Source organism: Anneissia japonica, unplaced genomic scaffold (genome assembly GCF_011630105.1).
Source record: "Anneissia japonica isolate Jap-2015-1 unplaced genomic scaffold, ASM1163010v1 scaffold287835_len3118868_cov185, whole genome shotgun sequence".
NCBI classification, from domain to species: Eukaryota; Metazoa; Echinodermata; class Crinoidea; order Comatulida; family Comatulidae; genus Anneissia; species Anneissia japonica.
Window position 1 is genome coordinate 1,880,893 of NW_022737223.1, and position 19,679 is coordinate 1,900,571.

At 35.8% G+C, this 19,679-nt stretch overlaps 1 protein-coding gene across 1 annotated transcript in view; it reads left to right on the forward strand.

Annotated features, from left to right (window-relative positions):
- Window positions 1-10,403, forward strand: part of LOC117117146 — a 38,530-nt gene extending 28,127 nt beyond the window's left edge. The window contains exons 14-22 of the mRNA XM_033261356.1: window positions 1,577-1,705; window positions 3,538-3,690; window positions 4,806-5,123; window positions 5,549-5,830; window positions 6,146-6,271; window positions 6,696-6,962; window positions 7,659-7,772; window positions 8,589-8,627; window positions 9,828-10,403. Coding sequence (XP_033117247.1) covers window positions 1,577-1,705; window positions 3,538-3,690; window positions 4,806-5,123; window positions 5,549-5,830; window positions 6,146-6,271; window positions 6,696-6,962; window positions 7,659-7,772; window positions 8,589-8,627; window positions 9,828-10,321 — 1,922 coding nt within the window. The 3' untranslated portion in view covers window positions 10,322-10,403. The remainder of the gene's footprint in view (window positions 1-1,576; window positions 1,706-3,537; window positions 3,691-4,805; window positions 5,124-5,548; window positions 5,831-6,145; window positions 6,272-6,695; window positions 6,963-7,658; window positions 7,773-8,588; window positions 8,628-9,827) is intronic.
- The last annotated feature ends 9,276 nt before the right edge of the window (window positions 10,404-19,679 follow it).

Genomic DNA, 19,679 nt, shown 5'->3' on the forward strand with positions numbered 1-19,679 from the left:
GGGGGGGGGGGGCGAAATTTGGGCCGATCGAGACAACACCGTCCTAGAGGGTCCGGGGGCATGCCCCCGCAAAATTTTTGTGTTCTAGACGCCCGAAAATAACATTTGAGGCTATCATTTTTTTGACTCTGGACTGCAATCTAGACTTGATGTGAACGTAGCTTTAAAGCTGCATTCACATCTGATCCGAACTGAAATTCGATCTGCATTTCCGATGCACTGAATATCAGCGTCTTACACACACATTTTCTAATCGGTTCGGTAGGCTTTCCGATTCGAAAATTCTGATTTGGATCTTGAGTATATTTCCTGCACAATTAAAATCTTAACGGTACTGGGTTTGGTCTACAGGAGCTTGATCTTCGTACAGGTCATTCCATTAATAAAAAAAAAAATTTTATTGGAGAAAGCGTACCTGTCGTTAGCCATGGATAGCCTAGGTCAATACATAACTCCGGCTATATATAATTGACATAAGATTAAAAAAAAATATTAATGTTATTTATTGTCGTAGTGACACTATATCCATGTTTTAATTATTGTTATTTATTCGTTAACAATATTTTATATATATATTATTTATATTTAAGTTTAATGTATTGTTTATGTATAATTTACTACGTCTGTGTTAAATTAAACATATCTATTAAAATTGTATATTTAAATAATATAGTAATAGTCATAGCCGAGGTCTAGCCTAGCCTAGGTCTAAAAGTAGTGACTAGTGTGTATAGCATAAATTTATGCATAAAAAGTATGAATAAAAAATAACTCAAATTGTGAAAGAATAAAGGAAGAAGGAAGAATAGGAAAGAGATTTGGAGCGGCTGAAATGGTTTCCAAAAATATACAATAATAGTCAATAGGCCTCATTCCATTATTTCATTACGTTTTTGTAAAACTTTTTAGGCACTAATCGTCAGAGGTCTCGGTGCCACAGTCAACAATTTTCATAATTGTTAATTTAGCTAACTGAAATTCGGACAGCATTTCCGATGCGCTGAATACCAGCGTCCCTTACACATATTTTCTAATCGGTTCAGTAGGCCTTCTGATTCGAAAATTCAGATTTGGTGTGAATGCGGTATTAGGGAAAGGTTCATTGTGATGCATGTATAAACTTGTGTAAACGAGAATGTTCATGTGATGTGCAGGTATTCCTGACAAAATTTGTTCTGATCGGTCAGTTGTTGTAAAGTCTGATTGAATCCCGAAAAGGCCCATTCTACGGATGATGCTCATTTACATGTACGATTCTTTCTAGTTTGCTTAACAAGTACAAACACATATTGACTTTGTTTTTATAATTATGCGAGTGGATTTAAATTCAAATGTGAAGAGGATAGAGGCCAACACATTATGATTTATATTATAAGAATAAACATATGTGTCTATTAAAATGGTCTAATTTTCAATGAAAGCTAATAATTAAATACGATATATGCAGGCAGAAATATTAAATCTTTACAATAATAAATGTTAAACGTTGTATAGGCCTGTCACTGCATATACTTATTTAAATTTAAAATTGAATAAACATAAAATGGTAATGCACAAATAAAAAAATTTCCTTCAGAATGTGTAGCTCCAAATTTTGGAATGAACTGTATGCAGACATGTCATTGTGATTCCGGCTGCAATACAACCATTGGATGTTCCAACTCGTCAATATGTTCTTCTGGGTTTACCGGACCCACTTGCTTAGGTGGGTATGAAATGAATATTACATTTCTCTTTGGAGTTTGAATTTGAAAATATTGACAGGACCGGCCCCTGGGGAAAGGCTGTAGCTATAACCAGGGCCGGCGGAACCTTTTTCAAAGGTGTGGGAGGGGCACTAGTAAGATAAATGGTTATATGAATTGTGAGGGAGCCAATTATACAAAAATCTGCATAGACATATTTTCTGCTAAAAAGTCAAGGGACCCGGGCCCCACAGGCCCGGTTCCCGCCGGCCATGATAACTGATAAGCCATTTCGTATTCAGTCTGAAACTTCACATCCCATATCAAAGTCAATAAACATAAATATACATACAAGATGGTTTAGGTCAATTGACATCAGCCATAGGCGTAGATCCCGGGGGGGGGATATATCCCCCCAATATTTGACAAGGGGGTGATGGTCCATTGTATCATACCCCCCCAATATTTTGACTATGTATGGGATAAAATGGAGCTTTACACACTTCAAAAGACTGTCACAGAAATAATTTGCACTGTCTTATGCGCTTACAAAGATTAAAATTAGCATAATGTATTAATGTTGATAACAAAATTATTTTATCTGGTACCAATCTAAGCTCTTCTTTCCTTAGATGTTAGATGTGCTTGCAAAGAGAGCCACATTTCACACTGAAGAGTGTGTACGACATCAGTTATGTTGTCAATTCCAAGGTTATATCGGTTGATGAGAAATTTATTGATTAGGCCTATAATAGTAAATTGCATCAATTTATTTTGCAAAAACAAGGTTTCCAGCTTCAGAGGGGGTCACATCCCCTGTCCGCACAAGGGCACACATTGGCGCTAACACCAGGCGCGTAACATTGGTCTTGGGTCAGAGCGGGTATTTATTAATTTTATTTTTTTAAATTTTTTATTTCAACCGTCTTTAAAGAGGGTAACCCTTCTAGTTTAGCCCAGTAGGTTAACTGATATTCAGGGGCCCTCTTTAATAAAATTAAAGAACAGTACAAACAACATCATTACAACATAATAATAATAAATATAAGCATTTTCATCATGGTTTTATTTATTACAAACATATTCTTTCACCATCTATACACATTGAGGCCCTTCTTTTAGGTTAAAATGATCTATCTTTAATTTGTCTTTTTTGAGTTTGGGACTATTATGTGTTTAAATAACTTAAAAAGGAAAAAACTAAAAAAAGCCCTAAAAAATGCGCGCCAAGCGCGCAAAATATTTTTGTGTTTTTAATTCTAATTTCGTCGGAANNNATATCTGTCTCTTATAGACATCTAGATGTGTATAAGAGACAGTTTGATATGGGCGCCCTTCAGACTTTGAAATGACTTTCGGAAAACTTGAGCAAAAAATCTGGACGTTTGGCAAGGTTTTGAAATGAAGTATTGTAGCGTGAAAGGCAAAAAGCATTTTCGCTTTTATAACAAAGCTTTTACCTCATGATTCTAATTGCATTCTGATACTCTTTCAATTCTTACTTTATCATTCATATAATATATTATTTAATTTTCCATTTTGAAGACTATGTACACACAGCTAGCCCCATACAAGTCCATAACTATTTCATCGTTTTTTTCTCTACATTTTCTTCATATTCCTACTCCTTTTATCCTTTTCATTACTGTTTTTCTTGATCCTTTTGTTTTCATTCTTCTTTCTCGTTTTTCAGTCTTTCATCGTCTTTACCTCTTTTTTTTATCCTTTTGAATATAATAATGAATAATATTAATGATAATATCGACATATATGGCACCATCACAGTAGTCTCTGACTTTTATTTCTTAATTTTTCACTCTCATTTTATCTGCGGTTTATTATTTATACCTAGAATATGAGGCAGATACTCCCTGTCCAATTGGATACTTTGGAGAACAATGTCATAAGAAATGTCACTGTGACAATCAGCAAAACTGCACTAAAACTGATGGTGGATGCGAGAATGGATGCCAGATGGGCTGGGCAGGAGAAGGCTGTCAAATAGGTTTGTAAATCCGTATCATTAATTGACTGTCACGCTTCTTGTATATTTTTAATATTCTAGACTATAGATTAGAGCAGTCACTCCACCGAGTGCAGACCGCCGAGCATGTATGGGCGATTCCATTGTATTCATTTTTGCTCAGGGGTAAGTTCAATGAAGAAAATTGAATTTACGTGATTTTGACCTTGTCCTTTGACCATTTATTCAAAAGTTGATCATCTCTATCTTAGTTTTTGATGTACCATCCTTTAATTTTATGATGATCCATTATTTAGTTTCTGCATAATCCTGCAAAAAGACATAAGACATGGGTGAATACATAACCTCCTTGGCGGAGGTTATAACATTTTCTGATTGGTCAGTCGTTCGTTAAGTTTTATCAAAGTGTATAGAATAGCAAGAGGTCCGTCTGCCAGAGTTTCTTTGAAACAGAATCTTATCCCGAAAAATACTACCACCAACTAGAGGGCACCCTTCAAAAGAATGTGAAAGTCTTTCATATCGAACGCATGCTCAAATTTTGAATTCTGTTTGAATTTTAATAGCACACCCCGTACCTTGTTGAAGTACTCTATGCAAAATCAGGGCAGTCGGACCTCTTGATGAAAAACTCGGAAAGGATCATTGAATTTTATTAAAGAAGTTTTTTTTTATAAAGTTTGAGAGTTGTGAAATAATGCTCGTCGTCTCAGTTTCTAAATTATAATTACGATCTTTCTAAATTTATGTAAAATCTGTATTTCTGAGCATTATGCAGTTTGTTTTATGTAGTTTTTTCCCACTTTTGTTTTAATTGTTATTTGATTTTAGACAGGCGAAAGCTCTTTGAATTACCTTGGTTTTCAAGGGCTATCTGCTCTTTGTTTTCGGTGATATTTTTACTTGAGAGTTCGTGTGTATGTATATGTGTATTTTTATCTGCATATTTTTCCTTTTTATGTATTTGTTTAATTTAAGTTTTTACCTTTTTATTTACTATCGCTCTGATTGTCATTGAGTGCCACCAATCTAAAATTGTACGTTCAAAAAAATAAATATGTAAATACACAAACCACTATATATTATAAATGGAATTAATTCTAGAGAATGTAAACCTGTCTTTAATATTGTTTTAGCTTTACCAGCCCTGTATGACTCACCATGGATTGTGGGTCGTGAGGGTAATAGTGTAACTATCAGCTGGAACAGGTGGATACATGATCACGATTTTGGCCTTGGTCCAGTCGTCAACTATAGAGTCTATCTATGGGACTCATGGCACCCGGCACCTGATATAACACCAGCATTAGTGGGCGTCACAAATAGAACAACGTGGGAAGTGACAGGATTGCAGCCGTCTTCAGAATACTCAGTCGTGGTTCGACCTACCAAAAAAGTGAACAATTTCCTAGTCGGTGGAAAAAACAGTCCTGTGCTTTGGATCCCAGTGTATCGTATGTACAATATTCATATCCTGTTTTAATTTTTCAACTAAGAAATGACATAATAAAATAGTATGGTATTCAGAGAGCTTAACATGATATGACAGGCAGACAGACTTCAATTCAATATCAATCTACTGAAACATTGTAGATATTTAACCTCATTTAATTATGGTTTAACTTAGTTTGTTGTCTACTGGTTACAAGCAGTAGGCTATTTAAAGTAGGACTAGTTGGATACTTGTTAGCTGAAGCAAATGATAATGGATCAAGAAGTTGGGTGCAGTTGTTTTACAGTTGCTCTACATTACTAGGGGTTTAAAACATACTACTGAACTAGAAACTCTGCATGGCTAAATTCTGTCATAAGTAAAAAATCGATGTTTAAATGCTTTTCAATAGTTATTTTAGTGCTTCATTTATTATTGCATATTTAGAACAATGTGAATCGGGGTGGATGAGTTTTGAAAATCAATGCTTTCATGTTGTTGATACAATGATGTCCTGGGATGAAGCTGACACATACTGCAAGAGAAGAAAATCACATTTAGTTCACTTCACTTCCGCCAAAATCAAGCTCTTTGTACTGCACATGCTGGAAGTGCAACAAATCAGTTCAACTAATGTGCTGGTTGGAATGAATGACAAGGATGACGAGGGCGCTTATTTCTGGGATGGATACAATTACGCTGTCAGAACATTTTTTATGGGTACACCAGGTAATAATGAATGATAAATGATCTCTACTCCGAGGAAAATAAAATAAAAAATGCAAATAATGAAGCAAGTTAGAAGTAGTCTGTTGATTACGGTGTCTGAATGTCAAGCAGAAAATCTAGGGTTATTCTACTCTTGCAGATTTTCTAATATTTATCCTTTAAATTTGTATAATAATAGCTTTGCTACCAACAGTCTAGAATTTATCTTTTTATACGTTTTATATTTGAATTTAAAAAAAATATTACATCAGTGTTGAGCTTTTTGATTTAAACAAAGGTATTGTTGTAATGGTTTACTGAATTTCTGATTATCAGATTGGCACTATAATCTGACGGATACACCTGATGCTGATTGTATTGTTGTATATGTTGAGGATGACTTTTCTCTACAGAAAATTGGTTGCAGTGCTACTGACATGGGAATACCGGTCTGTCAACAAAGTAAGTTTTTAAACAAAACCATCTGTAATATGTTGTTTACTTGCTTCCGATCCTTCCACACCAGTATCTGAGACAGACACAGATGAACTAAATTAGTTTCTCAAATTAGGTTGCCAAATAAATTTGTATTGCGAGACCCTAAAAACCAGGCACACTGTGCCCAACGTTCTTTGGCTGAAACGACCGAGAATGACATGACAAACACCACGACATTACACGTGCGCAACGGATCTTTTTTAAATTACGTTGTGCCTTTTAGCGCTGACATGGAACGCAATGAGTATCCGGTTTTGTGTGCACAATTGCGTCAGGAACAGCTATGTAGTGCAACTTCGAGAGTGAAAAGATTGCAGTGACAGAATTTTATGAAAACTAGCCTTTATTGGGATAAATGTATGAAACGATGTTATATTTATTTTTGTAGGCATAAATCCACCCGGAATGATTGCTCATGAAAATTCTTTCTATTACTTTGACACAACACCATTAAACTGGGAAAAAGCAGAATATTTTTGCTCTTATAATGGAGGAACGTTGGTGGTGATTGGCTCAGAGGAGGAGAATGAATTTGTGATGCAGTCATTCCAAGACCTAGACACAGATGTCAGTCAAGTTTCCATAGGCTACCATCATAGAAATATTGAAACTGTGTTTGAATGGTTCGGAACCAATGAATGGAGTGTATATAAAAGTAAGTAATCAATACATTCATGTAATGCAATTCAATGTCAACGTTGAGTGAAATACATAGGAATAATAATAGAAGCTCTACTAATATTATTTCATCTAGATGAATATACTGTATAATTATTTTTTTTCATTTATTTATTTATTTATTTTTATTCATTTATTTTTATGTATTTATTTATTTTTAATTATTATTATTGTTATTATTATTATTAAAAATTATGATGTCCTATATATGTATTTTCTAAACAAAGAGACTGTCATTGTTATTGTTGGTGTAGTTGTTTTTATTGTGTAAACGATCTCATCTACTTTGTGATCTTCGCATTTCGGACAAAGAATAAACTGTTAAACCATGGCAGGCACTCACTGCGGCCGACGACTCCAACTCGGTTTCTTGTGAGCGCTAGCCCTCTGCTGGTTGTAGTTGGTAGTCTGTACTGAAGGAATCGTCATAAATAACGATCTGTGGTGCGCTCGTCGTGGCGCTGCATTCTACATAGAATAGTGTCAGCCGACGACTGCCGCCGCGTAGTAAGAATGTCTGACTTTACACACAATGAGTACCTATCGATTTATGTTGAAGAAACTATGTTATTGTTGTTGTTTTTACTGTTATTGTTGATTGCCGTTATTATTATTTTTATTGTCATTTTGGGCTGGCATATTTTAAACCTTTTCTTAATCTTCATGCTGTTAGATTTCATGGCCTCCAAACCTGATGGTAACGGTTTCTGTGTTGCCCTTTCTGTTGACAATGGAGAATGGTTTGATCTGCCTTGTAATGAACCTGCTGCTTTTGCTTGTGAAATAAGTAAATTCTAAATATTTTTCTTTTATATTTTTTATTTAATATTCATTTTCCTAAACTAAACAGTCCACCTCGACTCTTAGTGAGTTGTTGATTGGTTGAAGAATATATTAAATGTTATGAAATCAAAATAAATATAATACAAATATAGTCTATTACAGTTATGTGAGAAATGTATAAACATACTACCGCCATTTAAAAAGAAATCTCTAAAAATAATAGAACCTTCCATCTTAGTACTCAGTATCGGTAAATCAAGAATTGCCACAAGTGTCTTGCCGAAATGAGCTCTCGTGCTAAACCGGTTAGTTCTTATTGCAAATAATATCTATATTTTATTCAATTTTGGTGGCATATCGTTCAGAATTTTATAAACAACAAAGGCAGAAAATACTAAAGTTCAAGTAATAAAATAAAAAACATTTATAAATTGCTAATTTACTTAACCAGCAACAGGCTCTAATTATTAATATTTAAAAGTATAGCAACCAATTATGTTGGTCCTCCCAAGAAAATCTAAAATGTAATTGTCTTTCCTTAATTTGTATAGACAAAAAGCATACATGTGTACGAATTAAAATTATGAAAGTTTAACCCTTAAACTGCTTCATATGTTATAATAATTTTAGTCTCCCGTAAGCCAGTTGTGTCTGGCGATTATTGAAAGGCTAACACTAAAATAAGAAATGTCTATACTTAGAATTGTACTTTTTTATTTTTGGCTTGTTAAATAAATCTTAGTTTCAAAACAACCTGATGAAACTGTTTTTATTTATTCTATACTACTGGTATTTATCATATTATTTCTTTTTATTTTAGGCTATGTAGAATTTCTACCTGTCAATGTGTCAACATCAGGTAGGTCCGCCAACAACTGTATTTTTCTTTCTTTGTTATCAACTTTAAATTTATGAGTGTTATAAAACCAAGTTGTACCTGTTGGCCACAGATATGTTCGTCAGCATAGGCGGTTTCCCTCTCATTTTTTGGCAACTTTCTATAAAAAATGGCAAGTGTTGCCTTGTCCATTGACACGTTGCATTTTCACCACCTTTGTTTAATCCTGTGTACTTATTTTTGCCTTTTTCCATCCTACTACTGTTTTTCCATATCGGCCTTACAACTCTACCTATTTGCCTTTGTAATGCCTAATAATGTTTTAATATTAGCACCATATTATAAAAGGCCCCTGTTTATTTATATTTAAAACTCAACATCATGCAAATACAAAGGGTTTTCCTGAAGGCCATATTTTTTTATATCTTGTTTAGCGTACCTGCCAATAATGATGATTTTCGAATAAAAATAAAATTTTATTTTTGGCCAATTAGCGCCCCTGTCTCCACAAAAAAATGGAAATTTCAGAAAAAAAAAAGTTGTTGCTGCCTTGAATCTCTAAAAATAAGATATGTATGTTTCTTCCTAATTACTGTATATACATTTAAAGCCTTCAACCATCCCATTACTACACTGTTAACATTCACCAAAACAATTTTTTTTTGTTTTTGACAAAACTTAGCGTACCTGCCGCCTACCAATAATGATGATTTTCGAATAAAAATAAAATTTTATTTTTGGCCAATTAGCGCCCCTGTCCCCAAGAAAAAAAGAAATTTCAGAAAAAAAAGTTTTTGCTGCCTTGAATCTCTAAAAATAAGATATGTATGTTTCTTCCTAATTACTGTATATAAATTTAAAGCCTTCAACCATCCCATTACTACACTGTTAACATTCACCAAAACAATTTTTTTTTTGTTTATGACAAAACTATTTGTTACATAAAAAAAAAATCTTTCTCCTCTGATGATCTTTAAAAAAATAAGTATGGGAAACAAGGTATAAAAATTCTCGCCTAAGCACTAAAACATCTAAATTTTCCTCCACGCTTAACTCTACTGTAACCATGCCCATCTCCAGCACTTATAACCGGTCTTTTCCGCTCTACGATTCATCTCCATACCCATGATCACTCATGGAATACCAGCAACAGAGTTCATGATCAGCAGACGAAATAACATAAGAAAGTGTTTACTTTTCCTTCGATTTTGAATGTTATAGATTTGCCTCGCCTCATAGCTAATCCGCAAATTGAAGAATCGTTTTCTAGAACGTATTTGAGGTGGGATGAGTGGACAGAAGGGGTTGATCAAGGAGAAGGTCCAGTAGACAACTACCGTATCGTCTTGTTCCTGTCCGGTTCCAGTGACGAGTATGCTGTTATTGGGCAAACTACAAATAGCGAGACGTCTTTTGAGACAACGGACTATAATTCGGCAGTGGTGGATAAGCCAAAATTTGGAGTCATGGTAGGAAAAAGGATCAGGCCTTTCCAGATATTATATGGTAAGTTTTGGTTATGCTCTGTCTACACTTTTGTTACAAATTTGTGTGATGTGCCCACATATGGGTATGATGATGTCATATTACACCCAAATTTGGGCATTTTACATTTATTTGACTCATACAATTTGATAGTGTGTACAGAGCTTGAGAATAAAGCTTACGTTAAAGAAAAACTAACTTGTACACTATTGTTTGCTAGAAATAAATAAACTTACTAAAAAAAATATGATAATGTCTAATAATATCAGCAAACCAAAACGCCTCTGAGGTTATTTCCGGGCGTCTATAAAACAAAACCTGTCTCTTATACACATCTAGATGTGTATAAGAGACAGAAATACTAAACCACCTTTATTTGTCATCACCATCTTCAACATTATAAATACAGAAAAAGAAATAGATACAAATGTATGAATGTATATTCTATATGTTTAGTGTATATATTATAGCATACTGTTATAAAAACAATAATCATGTGTTTATATATATTATGTAATACTGATATGCACCTATTGTATACGTATTTGTATAATATGTATATCTGTGTCAGTTTTGCCTGTGTGTTGGTCAATCTCCCCACAGGACACTTTCCCCAATGACATTTTCTTCAAATACTGTAATGTCTTCTTTAAGAATAATATACTTTCTATTCTAATCGTTATTTTATAATTTATTAATATATCTGGTATTATGAACAAGATCACACTTTCTCTATATTTATGTTCCAACTAACATTTTTAACTTTAAATTTATCTTTTATTTTTCACTTTTAATTCATATGCTATTGATATTATCAGTTTCTTATCTTGCAGAATAGTTGGACATACATTCTTGTTGATATCGCCGTCCTGATTGATTGTATAAAATGGCGTCATCTTAATAATTGTACTACAATCTATGAATAATCATAAAATATTTGTTAAATGGGACCTTTCCAGAATGTCAATCAAACTTAACAACTGACCAATCAGAACTGGGCCAGAAATACGCGCGTGTATAAAAGAACACGAACTTCCCAAAATGCATGTGTTTGCGTATGTTTTAACACTGTCGTTTTGTGGTACCTTAGCAATAATATAACGGGGCGGGGCTTATAGGAAAGGTCCATTGTACTACAATCTATGAATATTCATAAAATATATGTTAAATTGAATTCTAGGTAATTTCCACATGGTGTACGGTAGGATTGTTTTTCCAAAAGATTTATGTATGTATTAAAAAGAAGGCCATACGTAATTTTACATTAATGAATCGAGGTTCTGAGTGAGAGGGTCATAGTTACTGTAATGATTTATCATGGTATTGCATTTTAATGGCACACATTCTCATTAATTTGCAAACAAAACACAAGACATACTCTACCTAAAACTGAAAACAAAATGTCTTTACACCATAACATCCATACTTCAAAACCTTTTCCCCACACTACTACCAACTCGACCCCACTACACACCGTACTTACAAATTCGTTTTTTTTTTTCATCCAAGTTCTACATGGACTTCACCATTATGGATACATGGACTTTAAGATGTGCCTAGCTGACCACAGCCTTCATCTCTCATTTGAGAGACCAACTTAGCTTAGTCGGCTTATCTGGTGGTAGCCACTGTGTATGCGCTGAACCGTGAAGATCTCTAGGTCCCCGGTTTAATTCCCTTCCCTGCCTCTCCTTGTGTTTCAGCTAGAGGGCTGAAATACAAGTTACAATAGCGCATCGTCTTTCGGATGAGACGTTTCAGCCGTTAGTGCATTATGGCCCATGGTCATGTTAAAGAACGCAGTACACTCTTCGGAAAAGTGTAGGGGATTGTCTCCCGGTGTACTGCCCAATCACCACCAGAAAAGGACTCCACTGGAAATAAGTCTTTTTCTAGACTTTCGTGGGCTATTCTTAGTTTTTACACCATCTGTATATCAAGAGCATCATTATGCAATAGACATTTTCGGAGTGTCAATTTGAAAAATTCACCAGTCAGAACAGGCCCATGAATTAAATTGCCGTTTTGTTGGACCTTAGCAACAATATCCAAGGGGCGGGGCTTAGCGGAAACGTTTATTAAGTGAAATAATCAATTATTTAATTCTTATTATTCCCTGATTCGATATTTGAAATAAATTGCTTGAGTTATATATATATATATATATTTTGGCGTTTTCTTTGAGAGTGGATGTCATGAATTGTATTGTTGACTTTAACTTTGACATGAAAAGTCGAGAGGTGAGGGCCGTAAGAGCATTCAGGGGCAGATCCAGAGATGTCCAAAAGGAGGGTCCGATCGAGAGACTACACTGCCTCAGGGTGTTCCTGGGCATGCCCCCGGGAATTTTTGTTTTGTAGACGCCCGGAAACCTCTGAGGCAGGGGGATGGTATGGGGCACACCTGTATATCAGTGAATTAGACATGTATTATTGATCTTATTATTGAGTTCCAAAGAACATTTGCCATTAAAAAAGCATTATAAAAAAAATCGTTCAATCGATCGTTATCAGGGGCGGATCCATGGAGCACAGTAGCTATCCCCACCCCCAAATAATATGGAAAAAATGGAGAAGAAGAAATAGTCTAGAAAGAGGAGAGCACGTTATCGTAGGCCTACTCCAAAACAAGCTTATTTTAAATTCCATCAGTCTATCCGTCAGCATCATCGTCAGCATCTTTTCTCCATGGCATAAGCACAGATCATATATACAACATAGGATGTATATAGGATCTGTGGTATATAAGAAGATAACCTTGTAGACCATGGTGGAATATGTTTCCTTTGCAATAAGGATTTGTAATATAGGCACACAGCTCTCTGATTTACCATTTCAACATACATTTCATCTGTGTGGAAAGGACCGCAGAGCGAAGAATACTTGCAGGCGGAGACAGTGGTGTCGCCCGTGGTTGAAGAGGAAATCCCTCCCCTAGTCGGACAGGCCTGAACTTCCCCCACCTCCGTCGTCCAATGCCACGACAAGGTAGTCGGATCAGAAATATTAATTTGCCTGTCCACAACGTTATTTTGATTGCCAATCCTCAATAATTGTGGTCTAAAAGCACAATTTTGGGCCATAACAACTCTCCCCAAAACCATACCAGGAATTTTATTCCGAAATTGTCAGCAAATTTCTGGATCCACCGCTGGCCTGGGAGTCCTAGCAACAACCACTGCCCAGAGTAGGTCTAAGTATTACTGAGTTTAAGCTGAATTTTTCATAATAAAGATGCTCTCTCAGTAATCACTCGGAGGGGAGGTCAAGCGGACGTCGACGAGGATACTGACGAGGAAGATGATGATGTGGAAGATTATAATGGTGACGAGTCGGGGACGATGATGACGACGACAAAAACAAAAATGATGATGACGAGTTGGATATTGTGACTAAAAATTGAGTGATGCCATTATCGATAATAATAGTACCCTTTTCAGTTAATGAATTACGATTGTTATGAGTACAGCAGGGACGTAGCCAGGATTTTTTGAAAGAGGTGAGTCGTTATGCGAGGTACGTATGACCCCGGCGGGATCCAGGGGGGACGAACCCCCCTGTGAAAGAGCGCACTCTGAACGTTTTAAGGACTGTTTTGAGAGGATAAAGTGAAAATTGTATTAGACATATCATAAATTATATTAGTAAGCCCAACAATAATCATAATAAATCAACAGTGGCGGATCCAGGAATTCGAAAGAGAGGTGTCCCAGGGAGGGACTTTCACAGACTGAGAAACCACCCACCTCAGCCCCACCATGGTTGGGGCCGGGCTGAGGTAAGAAAATTTATGATTAGGGCACCTCTAAACGGCCGGAAATTACACTTTCATACTTAAATTTGAATATATTTTCCTCTTTTTTTTCTCAAAAAAAAAAAAAAAAATTCTTATCCAAAATAAAATTAAAAAAAAATGGGCATGAAAAACCAGATCACATCATAAAAACAAATTTATGGACCCTCTCCTCAGCAGTCACAAGACATACTCTGAGCATGGAGGTATTATTGAGAAGGAGATCACTCGGCAACAGATCCCTTTGACGCGACAAACCTATGTGTTCCCCGCTTTTGGATCGCGCGCGGGCGTATTACCCTATAATCACATTTTTTCGTTAGCAACAACTTGGCAACGACATGCATTTATACGCTTCCAGCAGAGCAGTTGTGCAATAAAACGTTTGATTGTTGGAGCTGAGGTGCGAAATTGTGAGGAAATAGCACTTCTAGATGGCCAGAAACGACAATTTTAGTAAAATTCATTATCACATCACCATTAGTCCAAATGAAGCGCCAAAAGAAAAATCTCATGGTCTTTTATCAGGGATTTTCGGCAACCATAAAGATCTTATTAATGTGTGTGATATACCATAGAAAACAAAGGTTAAAAACATTGTCTTTGAGTATGTTCTTTACATATTTCAAAACCGTGATGTCACAACCCCGCCATGGTTGGGGCTGAGGTGAGAAAATTTGAGGAAATAGTACCTCTGGATGGCCAGAAATGACACTTTTACATAGTAAAATTCATCATCATCACATCACCATTACATAGTGAAAATGAAACGCCAACAAATTTCTCATGTACTTTATCAGGGATCTACTTAATATCCAGGAAAAATTGGCATAACTATAATTTACTAAGCTTTAACTATAATATTATCATCAACAAATCACAACTTTATTTTTCGCCTTTAGCACAATTTTCTTCACATAGTAATATTATTAATATTACTATCAATTATCACTATCATCATCATCATCATTATTATTATTATTATTATTATTACTATTATTATTATTACTATTATTATTATTATTATTATTATTATTATTATTATTATTACTACTACTAATAGTATAGTATTATTAAACAAAACTTTAAAGAAGCTTGCAAAATGATAAAAACCAAACTGAACCATACAGTATCACATTTCTGTATCTTAAAAGACTTGGCCTGGGATTAATGGATTTTTTAAAATCACGCTTAGGCATGTGTATTTAGAAGTATTCATTTAGAGTGATCCCAGAAAATAATTTCTATTGGCTCAAAAACAAGCTTTAAAATGTTAACACTGTGTACAAAGGTGGTGGGGAGCCACGGCTCCCCCTGGATACGTCCCTGGGGTACAGTGATACATTACGTAACGTTATAGTGTTCACTTAATGGAAATGATGTAATGCCACTGGCAGGCCTGCTCATAATACAAAATAAACATCGATAGCTATTACAACAAACACCAGTACAAAATTTTACTCTTAATTCATCCTTCTTGACACTAGTTTCCTGTGCGCTTACGTTATTTTACAAAGTAGGCAATTTAGTGTATTTGTGAGTTGCAACATGTACCACGCTGACTTTCCTATGAAATTGGATAGATACTGTTCACTCTTTCCATGACATAGTTTGGAACTAATAATTTATTTCTGGTTAAACATAGAAAATTCATTAATAATACTGTTAAAACCAAGTACGTTTATGTCAAGTAATTGATAATTTTGTTGAGAAAAAAGTGCATAGGCCTTGGGTTTTCCTAGAATCAGAAGAAATAAATATAAATGAGAGGTCGTTTGCGTTAATCTAGAGAAGAGGTTTATATACAAACAGGCCTAGCCTATGAACCCGATATGAAAACTGTTCGAAAGTGCGCTTTATAGAGAAAAAATATATAGGCCTATACATTGGCCACATTCTTCGCCTTTTACTCCTCCTACTCATCATCATCCTCCTCATCATCACTGTTATCATCATACAAAAAAAAAACTTCACCCAGCAACCACAGAAACGTTTGCGTACATTCTGAACTTTGTGGTTAGGTTACGTGAAGAAATTACGGTTTAGCAACACTAGTCACGCTATTTACGTTTTAAATTACTACAAAGGATCGTTTTGAACACCAAACTGTCACGTTATTATAACGTTAGTCTTTGCGGGACCAAACACATATACGAGATATAAGGTAACATAGGCGTACAAGTTAAATAGGCCTACCACGAAAAATCAAATGTGTCCTCGTGGCAATAGGCCTATCAGGTAAAGAAAAACAAAATTAAAAATAGCTAATTAAAAATAGGCTAACTCAAGATTGTATACATTATGAACAATATAAATATTTACGTTTACACTAAATTATAGTTGAAAGTAACAATCAATAATTATAGTTAAAAAGTTTAAAATTCTCATGTGTTTTAATAAGTCAGAGACAAACGAGACTTGCGCCAAACTGTAATTACACTGTATAATAAAGCACGGTAAGTTTTAGCAATGTTTAACAAAATAATGTAGACCCTTGAATTGTGCATTCTGGAAAAGAGATATCCTGTTCTGATTCTTGATGGTACTCTTACCATGGAGGAATTAGTTTAGCTCTCACTTAGGTCCGATAAGTGAGAGCAGCTTAGCTCAGTCGGCTAATCTTGTGGTAGCTACTGTGTGTGCTTGAACCGTGGAGATCTGTAGGTCCCCGGTCCAATTCCCATCGCTGCCTCTCCTTGTGTTTCAGCTTGAGGGCTGAAATACAAGTTACAATAGCGCATCGTCTTTCGGATGAGACGTTTAAGTTGTTGGTCCCGTGTGCATTTATGGCCTATGTGCACGTTAAAGAACGCAGTACACTCTTCGGAAAAGAGTAGGGAACTGTCTCCCGGTGTACTGCCCAGTCACCACCAGAGAAGGACCCCACCGGAAACAAGTCATCTTCTACATTTTCGTGGGCTATCCTTGGTGTTTGCACTGAATAAATCCAATCCTTCATTAATGTAGTCCTATAGTAGTTACAACAACTCAAGAGTTTAGGCCTAATGCATAAATATTGTTATAGTTCTATGAGCCGTAGTAGGTAGTGTTGCAGCAGAATGGAAGGTCCACTGACATTCCGAATCGGCTTCATTAGGAACACGTTTTTGAAATACAAGTTTCTTGAGCACCCACAGATTAGTCTGATTTTGCAATGTTTTTTTTCCCTGTCATACAAAATGTTGTTTACGTGGATCGCTTCTTGTCTTTCTGACCAATTGTTTTTTATATATCGGCTGTCGTGTCAATACCTTATGAGATCGTCGTTTATTTTCGTCTCTCATCATCGGTTGACTGTTAGTGTGTATTCTATTTTCACAACTGATTTGCGGTTCAATATTCTCTATCTTGATTTTGAACCACTTTAATGACCATCTGCTATGTTTGATGTCGTAGGCGATTTTTATAAGTTTGTCTTTTGCAATGGTCATGTCAAAGAAACACATAGATGAATTTGACGTAAGGCGGGAACGTGACGTCATACAGTTAAACCGGTGATCGACAATAAAACTTGTACCGTCTATGTCTGATAGAATCATAAATCCAGACGGTGATACCGCACACCAGAAATGATAGTTAAACGCAGGATAGATTGTCGTAGGGTGTATGAGGTAAATGACCCTACCATACAAATCGAACACTCCTAGTGACGTTGAATCTGCGTGTTCACAATTTGCGGAAATTTGAGTCCTGGCTGCCCACATGACGTCATTGTGTACTTCTATCCAATCAGGACACTGGATACCCTCTAGCTGCATCAGTCGAACTAATCGGCCAAATTGATCAAACTTCACTATCCAGTGATTCGTGGAGGCGCGTTTTTTACACGCTATACAATAAATATATCCATAGCTATCAAACGCCATCCCATGGTAAAACTTTTGATCTGTCAACTCATCGAAGTCCTTTAAAACAACCTCTCGAATAAACGACCCATTTGGATCGTAAATAGATACCAAATGCACTCCGCTGTCACAATCCTGACTAAGAACAATGATTTTGTCGCCTGTACAACTGATGGCATAACAGTCACGTTGTACATCCGTGCTTGTGATTTGTTGGATCTCATTGCACTCATTATCGCTTGTGTACAGTATAATCCTTCTCCTGCCATCTTTCTCGACGATGACAACTGGGTGTCCCTCGGGTGAAATTTTTACACTTAGCACCAACTCTTCAGTGAAGACAGTACTTCGTGGTAGCTGAAAGCCGATGCTTACCTTTCCAGGTTTTGCAAAACTCATGTACTTTCGGAGTAGAAGTTTTAAAATGTCGGTTACGGTTGGCCTCGTCATTGCATCATGTGACATAGCTGCTCCTAAGATGTCTTTCAGAGGTTCATCATCGTAATAAACATTGTCACATCCTTCGATACCTTCAATTAGAGTCTTCTCTTCGTTAATTGGACTAATAAGATCTGTGGTGTCTGCTGTGATATCACTTTCTAGGTTCAGAATATCAGCCAGAATCAAGCCTAGTGAGTATACGTCTGATTTGCTCCGTATGTTGTCACTAATTATGCCATATGTGACGTCATCTTCCTCATCTGACACACTAGTGCTAAGCAATCCTTCATCTCCCAAATGGAAAAGTTTCAACCCTGTCGTACAAATCAGACAGTTTTCTTGTTCGATGCTACCATGTACAATGTTCATATCGTGAAGGTAAGCGACAGTGGAAGCAACTTGAATAGACCATGTGTAAATATCCTCCCGAGAGATACAGCTTGAACTTTCAATGACGTCACTGAGGAGTCTATATTCAGAGGGGCATTCCATAATGATCCAACTCTTTTGGTCTTTAACAAAGTATCCAAGTATTTTAAGTAGGTTGGGATGGTCCAATGACATCAATTGAATGATGAAATTTTGATTCAGTTTATGTACAAATATTACTGAAACTTGTTGCTCTCCAGGTGCCAATGATGCTTTATGTACTATCCCGAAGCTAGTCTTGACCATCGCATTCCCGATGGTAATGTTGTTGAAATTAAATTCTCCTTTACACATGGCGTCACCATCCTGAATAACCTCCCCCTCCTCCTCCTCCTCCTCCTCCTTATGCTCTTCCTTATAATAACCTCCTTGTCGTTCATCCGTTTCATCCTGTCCGCCTATATGTTCATTAGGAATATTGTCCATTTGATTTTCATTCAGCAATAGCTCAGTTTTCTCTATAACAGCTGGTACTGGTTCAGTTATTTCATCAGGGCCTTTACCCTGTCCAGTTGCGATCTTAGCGTCGAAATTCCCCTCGTCGCTATCATCAGTATATTCAGGTGATCCTAAACAGATGACACGAGACATTCGTTTTGCAATAATATCCATGTTAGCTAAATCAGCCCTCGTTTATTCACCTTCCATTACATACCACTTAGGCCTAAGTACATCTTCTCTCAGAGTCGGTTTCATCGCACTGTGCAATCTGTTTAGTATAGAAATATAAATTGATAACGTGTGGCTAGCCTATGCAATACCAAACCTATTTGCATTATTCATCTACACTGATTAATCTCATACGGTTGTTCATTGCCAGAGTATCTCATGCATTTCAAGCAATTTTGTTTTATGAAGATGCTTTTCAATGGAGAAATGAATAATGGATTGTTTTGATTACTTACCCTTATAATTAGTCCGTACGAGTTATAGTGACGCACACTATTATATCAAGTTATGAAGCAGCACACCTGTTAAACAGTCAATCCATAAATATAGATAGATAAAAAAAAATATCGTACATAATTTATATTGTTGAATTTAAGGTAAAATGTATGCCTGTTTTTTTTAAATGTTGATA